We start from the raw sequence: 5567 nt of genomic DNA on the forward strand, positions 1-5567 counted from the left end.
GCCGGGACGCCGTGCGCCTGCGCCGAGGGCCTGCGGGGCGGGCTGGCTCCGCGGGGCGGGCGGGGCCCGGGGCCGGGGGCGCTCAGCCGGGCTGGGAACGCGGAGCGCGGGGTCCCGAGGAGGCTGCGGCTGTGGGACGGGCCGGGCGCGGGGCCGGAGGGCTCGTAGGGCCGCACAGCCACCCGCCGGCCGCCCCCGCACCAACGCCGACCAAGCCGCGCCTGTGCCGGGCCCCGTGCGAGAGCCGCCGAAGCCCCGCTCGTGGGAGACGGACGCGGGGGAGGGGGACGGCTGCGGCCGGCCCCGGAATCAGCGGGGGGGGGGGGGGGCGCTCAACGGACCCGACCCGACCGCCAGCGCCCGGGCACGAGGAAGCCAGCGCGCAGGGAGGGCGGGAGGCTGGGGCGCCGTGCGCGGGCTCCCGCGGACCTGGAGGGCTCGGCGCTCCCGGCGCCCCCCCGGCGGCAGCGGGCAGGACGGGGCGGGGGGCGCCGCGCTGGTCGCGGAGGGAAGGGGGCGCGAGAACCGCTCCTGCGACAGCAAAGCTCGAGCCGCAAGAGGAGGGGGCGCGGCCTTGGCCCCGCGAGCAGGTAGACGAACGGGGGCTGGGGACGCGGGCGGAGGGCGCGCGGGGGGCGCGGCGGGCCGGGCCTGGTGGGACACTCGGGGACTCCAGGCAGTATTCTGGGGCCCCCGCCTTGAGGGGGTGAACACCTACTTACTTCAAATTAAGGGACGGGTGAGAAACAGCGGTCAGAGCCGGGGTAGGCTCGAAGGCGGCTGGCCCCCTGGGCGCGGCCTCCGAGGTGGGGATGGCCGCAGGGTGGGAGCCTCCGCTCTGGGAACGGAGGGGGCTGCAGCCCGGTGGAACCGGCCCTGAGGGCCATTCAGAGGGGCACAAAGGCAGTGGTGTGGCCGGGAGGCCCGAAGGGAGGTTCCCGGGGACCCTGCCCCACAGCCCGCCTAGAGGGCCTGTGCCCGCTGGCTGTGCACCTCCCTCTGAGGACACATTCCTTTTGCTGGGAACACTAATATGGGTTGTCCCCAAACACACATAATATAAATTCAAACTGCAGAAAATTAAGAACAGTAACCACTGACCTCTCCCACCTTGAGGCCAAGGTGGCCTGTGTTGGCCATGCTGGAAGCTTCCAGGGAGGCCCCCAAAGACGGCGACACCAACGCTTCATTCAACACCAGAAACTGGCTAAATGAAGCTCCCGTGGACTTGGGTTGTGCTACGAAAGCTTTATTTGCGAACACACCCAGCACCGACCGTTGGGTTGGCACCCCGCCACTCCCACACCCCCCAAGGGGGAGAGCCTCAGACACCTGCCTGCCGGTCTCTAGTCCTGCACACGGACCTGGTGGCTCAAAACGGTCTCCTGTGCATGGCTTTTCACGCTTGGAGCAAAAAACTTTCCAGAGAAGGCGCATGTTCACCCTGGGATTTTTGTCCCCCTTGCCAATCTTGTGTAGAAAACATTTATTTGGGCAAGCCCAGGTGGCTCAGCTGTTTAGTGCCACCTTCGGCCTGGGCGTGATCCTGGGGACCTGAGATCGAGTCCCACATGGGGCTCCCTGTGAGAAGCCTGCTTCTCCCTCTGCCTGTGTCTGTGCCTTTTTTTTTTTTTTTAATTTTTATTTATTTATGATAGTCACACACAGAGAGAGCGAGAGAGGCAGAGACATAGGCAGAGGGAGAAGCAGGCTCCATACACCAGGAGCCCGTCGTGGGATCCGATCCCGGGTCTCCAGGATCGCGCCCTGGGCCAAAGGCAGGCGCTAAACCGCTGCGCCACCCAGGGATCCCGTGTCTGTGCCTCTCTCTTATGAATAAATAAAATCTTTTAAAAAAATAAAGTCTAGGGGGATCCCTCGGTGGCTCAGCAGTTTACCCCTGCCTTTGGCCCAGGGCGCAATCCTGGAGTCCCGGGATCGAGTCCCACACGTCAGGCTCCCGGCATGGAGCTTGCTTCTCCCTCCTCCTGTGTCTCTGCCTCTCTCTGATAAATAAACAAAAATCTTAAAAAAATAAAAATAAAGTCTTAATATAGATAAAAATAGGAAGGGGCAAATGGGGATCTGGGGCGGTCAGTTGGTGAAGCCTCTGCCTTCAGCTCAGGTCATGATCCCAGGGTTCTGGGATGGAGCTCTGGGTCAGGCTCCCTGCTCAGCAGGTAGTCCGCTTCTCCTCTCCCTCAAATAAATAAAATCCCTAAAAAAACAAAAAACAAAAAAAACCCCCGGGAGACATAGGGTTGCTGGGAGGGGGAAAAGTGGGGGGATGGGGTCACCAGGTGATGGACACTAAGGAGAGCACGTGATGGAACGAGCAGAGTGTTGTACCCAAGTGAAATTCTACCCCTGAAACGAGTAAAAACTTCAAAAATTGGCAACTGAGACCACAGTGAGCCCTCACCTTCCTGGCTGGGCAAAGTGGGCCCTTCACTGGAGTCAAGGTCACACAAAGGGCAGTAGGGCCGGCTTTGCAGCCAGCAGCTGGGACGATGGTCTTGAAACCACAAAGCGCTGGCCTGGCCTGCCTCGGCCGAACTCCCAACACCTCGAGGCGTGGACTCAAAGTTTCTAGTTGGTCTCTCCGCGGGCCAGCCCGGGTCAGGTAACTGTCCACAAGGGCCCCCAGTCCCTCACCTTTGCCGTGCCTCGGGTGCCCCTTATCAGCCTGCACAGCCTTCCCTGGCCCTTTCCTGCCAGGCCTCGACCCAATCCCTTGGGCACGGCGCCGTTGGGCACCTTAGAAACTCTTGAGCGGAAGTTTTGATTCCGCCTGTTGAGCTACTCGGCCCCAGTTCCCGCAGGGCTGTTCTCTCCCTTCGGGCTCCCTAGGAGCTCGGGGTCCCAGGGGTAGTAGGAGACAGGCTGCACTCCCTTCCGGGACTCCACACTGCAGTTCCTTTGCTGGAACTGGAGGAGCCTGTGCCATCCTGCTGCTGCTTTTACCATCTTCTACTAGAAACCATAAACAGCCCCAATTTAACCAACTCCAACTCAAGAGGTAACAGTGTGAGTGAATTATTCTGCTACTCAGAGATAAAGTCCAGGAAAAAAGCAGCTGGAGGGGACAGCAGTCACCCCCGGGTGAGGCAGGCTCCTTTGCATGCCATCCCGAGTCCTTCCCCTCCTCGCCTCCGGGCCCCAGCTCAGCACCTGGCCATCCCTCCGCTCCCAGGGGTGCGCACACCTTACCACTGTTGGGCGCACAGAAGGCACCTCGCTTCCCACCTCCCTGCTGTCCCCAGGTCAGCTCCCTCGGGGCAAACCCAGAGCACCGCCTCCCGTCTCCCCACCTGTGATCCGTCAGCGAGTTACAGCCCCCACTGCCCGGACAGTTAGCACCCAGTCTGGGCCATCCACCACCTCGGGGTGCCCTGTGCCGACAAGGGGGATACACCTGAGCAGAAATACCCGCAGTCACCCGCTCCAGCTGTGGACCCACCCCGGGGAGGGAGAGGTGGGGAGCGGCGGCCCCAGAAGGGCACGGCCCCAGGGCAGACGCCTCCCTCGGCCCAGGGGATGCCAGGAGGCTGCCAACGACCGACCGCAGCTAGGTGGGGCCAAGCCGGCGCCCGCGGCGGGAAACCAGGCGCGCGCCGACGGGAGGAAGCAAGCTCAGACGCTGGACCACACGAGTCCGGGAGTCGGTGCCTTTATTGGCCGACCGGCTACTTGAGGGGGATGAAGCGGGAGGAGTGCGTGGCCCCGATGCCGGGCCTGCCGTGCTTCACGGGCTTGTAGGTGATGGAGAACTCGCCCAGGTAGTGGCCGATCATCTCGGGCTGCGGAGGGCGAGCAGGGCAGGGCGTCACGGGGCGCAGGCCGCCAGGTCGCCCCCCACCCACCCCCCAGTGGCCCGGCAGCCCCGCGAACCTTGATCTCCACCTGGTTGAAGGTCTTGCCGTTGTAGACGCCCACCATGCTGCCCACCATCTCGGGCAGGATGATCATGTCCCGCAGGTGCGTCTTCACCACCTCGGGCTTCTCCATCGGGGGCGCCTCCTTCTTGGCCTTGCGCAGGCGCTTGAGCAGCGAGTGCTGCTTCCGCCGCAGACCCCGGTTCAGCCGGCGCCGCTGCCGCGCGCTGTACAGCTGCATGAGCTGCTCGCTGGGACGCGGGGACAGGCGGGGGCCTGAGCAGGGGCGCCCCCCGCCCCCGTCCCCGCCCCGCCCGCCCGCCCGGACGCGCTTACTAGGACATGTCGAGCAGCTGGTCCAGGTCCACGCCGCGGTAGGTGAACTTGCGGAACGTGCGCTTCTTCTTCTGCTCCACCTCCGCCTGCGCGGGCCGGGCGCGGGGGCAGCGAGGTCAGGGGGGCAGCGCGGGTGGGAGCCGGCCCCACGGCCGCCGCGCCCACCCGGCCCGCGCCCCGCAGCCCACGGGGCCACGACGCGCCCGGCCCGGGAGCGCACACGCGGCTGCGGGCGGCTGGGGTCCGGCGGGGACCGGCCTCGCCCCGCGTCCTCCCGGCACGGACCGGGCCCGCCCCGCGCCCTCACGTCCGAGGCTCCCGCGGGCCTGGAGGCGGCTGCCGCAGCCGGGCGGCCGGACCCGGGCGCTCACGGGGCGGCCAGGCCGCGGATGGCGTCGGATGGGCCGGGAACCGCCGCGGAAGCCCAGGGTACTCACCATCTTGCCAGCTCCTCTGCGGGAAAGGCCGCCGCTCCGCGCCTGCGCGGTTATCACGTGCGCCCCGCGCGCCCCGCCCCCTCGCCGTCCGCGAACGCGCTTCCGCTTTCCGGGCGGGGGAGCGCGCCCCCTGCTGGCGGGAGGGCGCAGCGCAGGCGGGGCGGGGCACCTGGGACCCTCGCTGGGCCCTGCGCATCCGCCTCCTCCTGCAGCCCTCCCCGGGCCCAGGTGCTGTGTGCGGGGTCGGGCTCAGCGCCGCGCGGGATGGGAGCTCCAGGGGGGGCGGCCGTGAGTCCCGAGCGCGGAGGAGGAGCCGGGGCGGGGGCGGGGCGAGAAGGCGCCCCGGGTGGGGACCCGCCAGGCTTCAGCACGCGGAGCCCCGGAACCGCCAGGCACCGCTCCGTTCCCTAACAGGTGTGCAGGTGACGTGTAACCGCGACTGGGCACAAGGGACGGGCTGGAGCTGTGATGGAGCTGTGACCCGGGAGCCAAGGCTGGGGCTCCAACGGGCGCAGGTGCGCAGCAGCCTCACGGGGGGCAGGAGGGGGAAGCACCCTGGTGTCCATCCAGGGGATACGACCACACCCGGGATACGGTCCAGCCCCGGGAAGGAAGGGGCCCGACACCTGCCCCACGTGGATGGACCCCGAGGACACCGGGCTCAGGGAGGGGACCCAGACCCAGAAGGACGCCTCCTGCAGGACCCCACTCCCAGGAGGTCCCCAGAGGAGGCCCGTCCACAGAGACAGAGAGGAGGTGGTGGGAGCCAGGGGTGGGGCAGGGGGCGGGGGTCAGTGCTTCCTGGGGATGGGGAAGGTTCTGGAGATGGTGGTGGGGGTTGGTGCGCGGCAGGGTGAGTGTGCTCTGTGCCCTGAGGTGTTTACAGAGGGTTAGTACGATGAATCTTTTTTTTTAAGAT

The 5567-nt window shown here is 66.5% G+C and overlaps 1 protein-coding gene across 1 annotated transcript; it reads right to left on the reverse strand.

Moving 5' to 3' along the window:
• Positions 1-3654: 3654 nt before the first annotated feature.
• Positions 3655-4776, reverse strand: RPS15 (ribosomal protein S15). Its single transcript, XM_077860713.1, has 4 exons — positions 4649-4776; positions 4212-4297; positions 3892-4126; positions 3655-3800 (listed from the first exon to the last, which is right to left on the reverse strand). The coding sequence occupies exons 1-4, from the start codon at positions 4649-4651 to the stop codon at positions 3687-3689; spliced, it is 438 nt and encodes a 145-aa protein (XP_077716839.1). The 5' UTR covers positions 4652-4776; the 3' UTR covers positions 3655-3686.
• Positions 4777-5567: the final 791 nt, after the last annotated feature.

This window comes from Canis aureus, chromosome 19, assembly GCF_053574225.1.
Source record: "Canis aureus isolate CA01 chromosome 19, VMU_Caureus_v.1.0, whole genome shotgun sequence".
Taxonomy (NCBI): domain Eukaryota; kingdom Metazoa; phylum Chordata; class Mammalia; order Carnivora; family Canidae; genus Canis; species Canis aureus.

Coding starts and splice junctions, on each gene's coding strand:
- RPS15 (XM_077860713.1), bottom strand. Junction 4,127..4,211: donor CAGCTGCTCGACATGTCCTA/GTAAGCGCGTCC, acceptor CCCGCGTCCCAG/CGAGCAGCTCATGCAGCTGT. Junction 3,801..3,891: donor TCAACCAGGTGGAGATCAAG/GTTCGCGGGGCT, acceptor CGCCCTCCGCAG/CCCGAGATGATCGGCCACTA.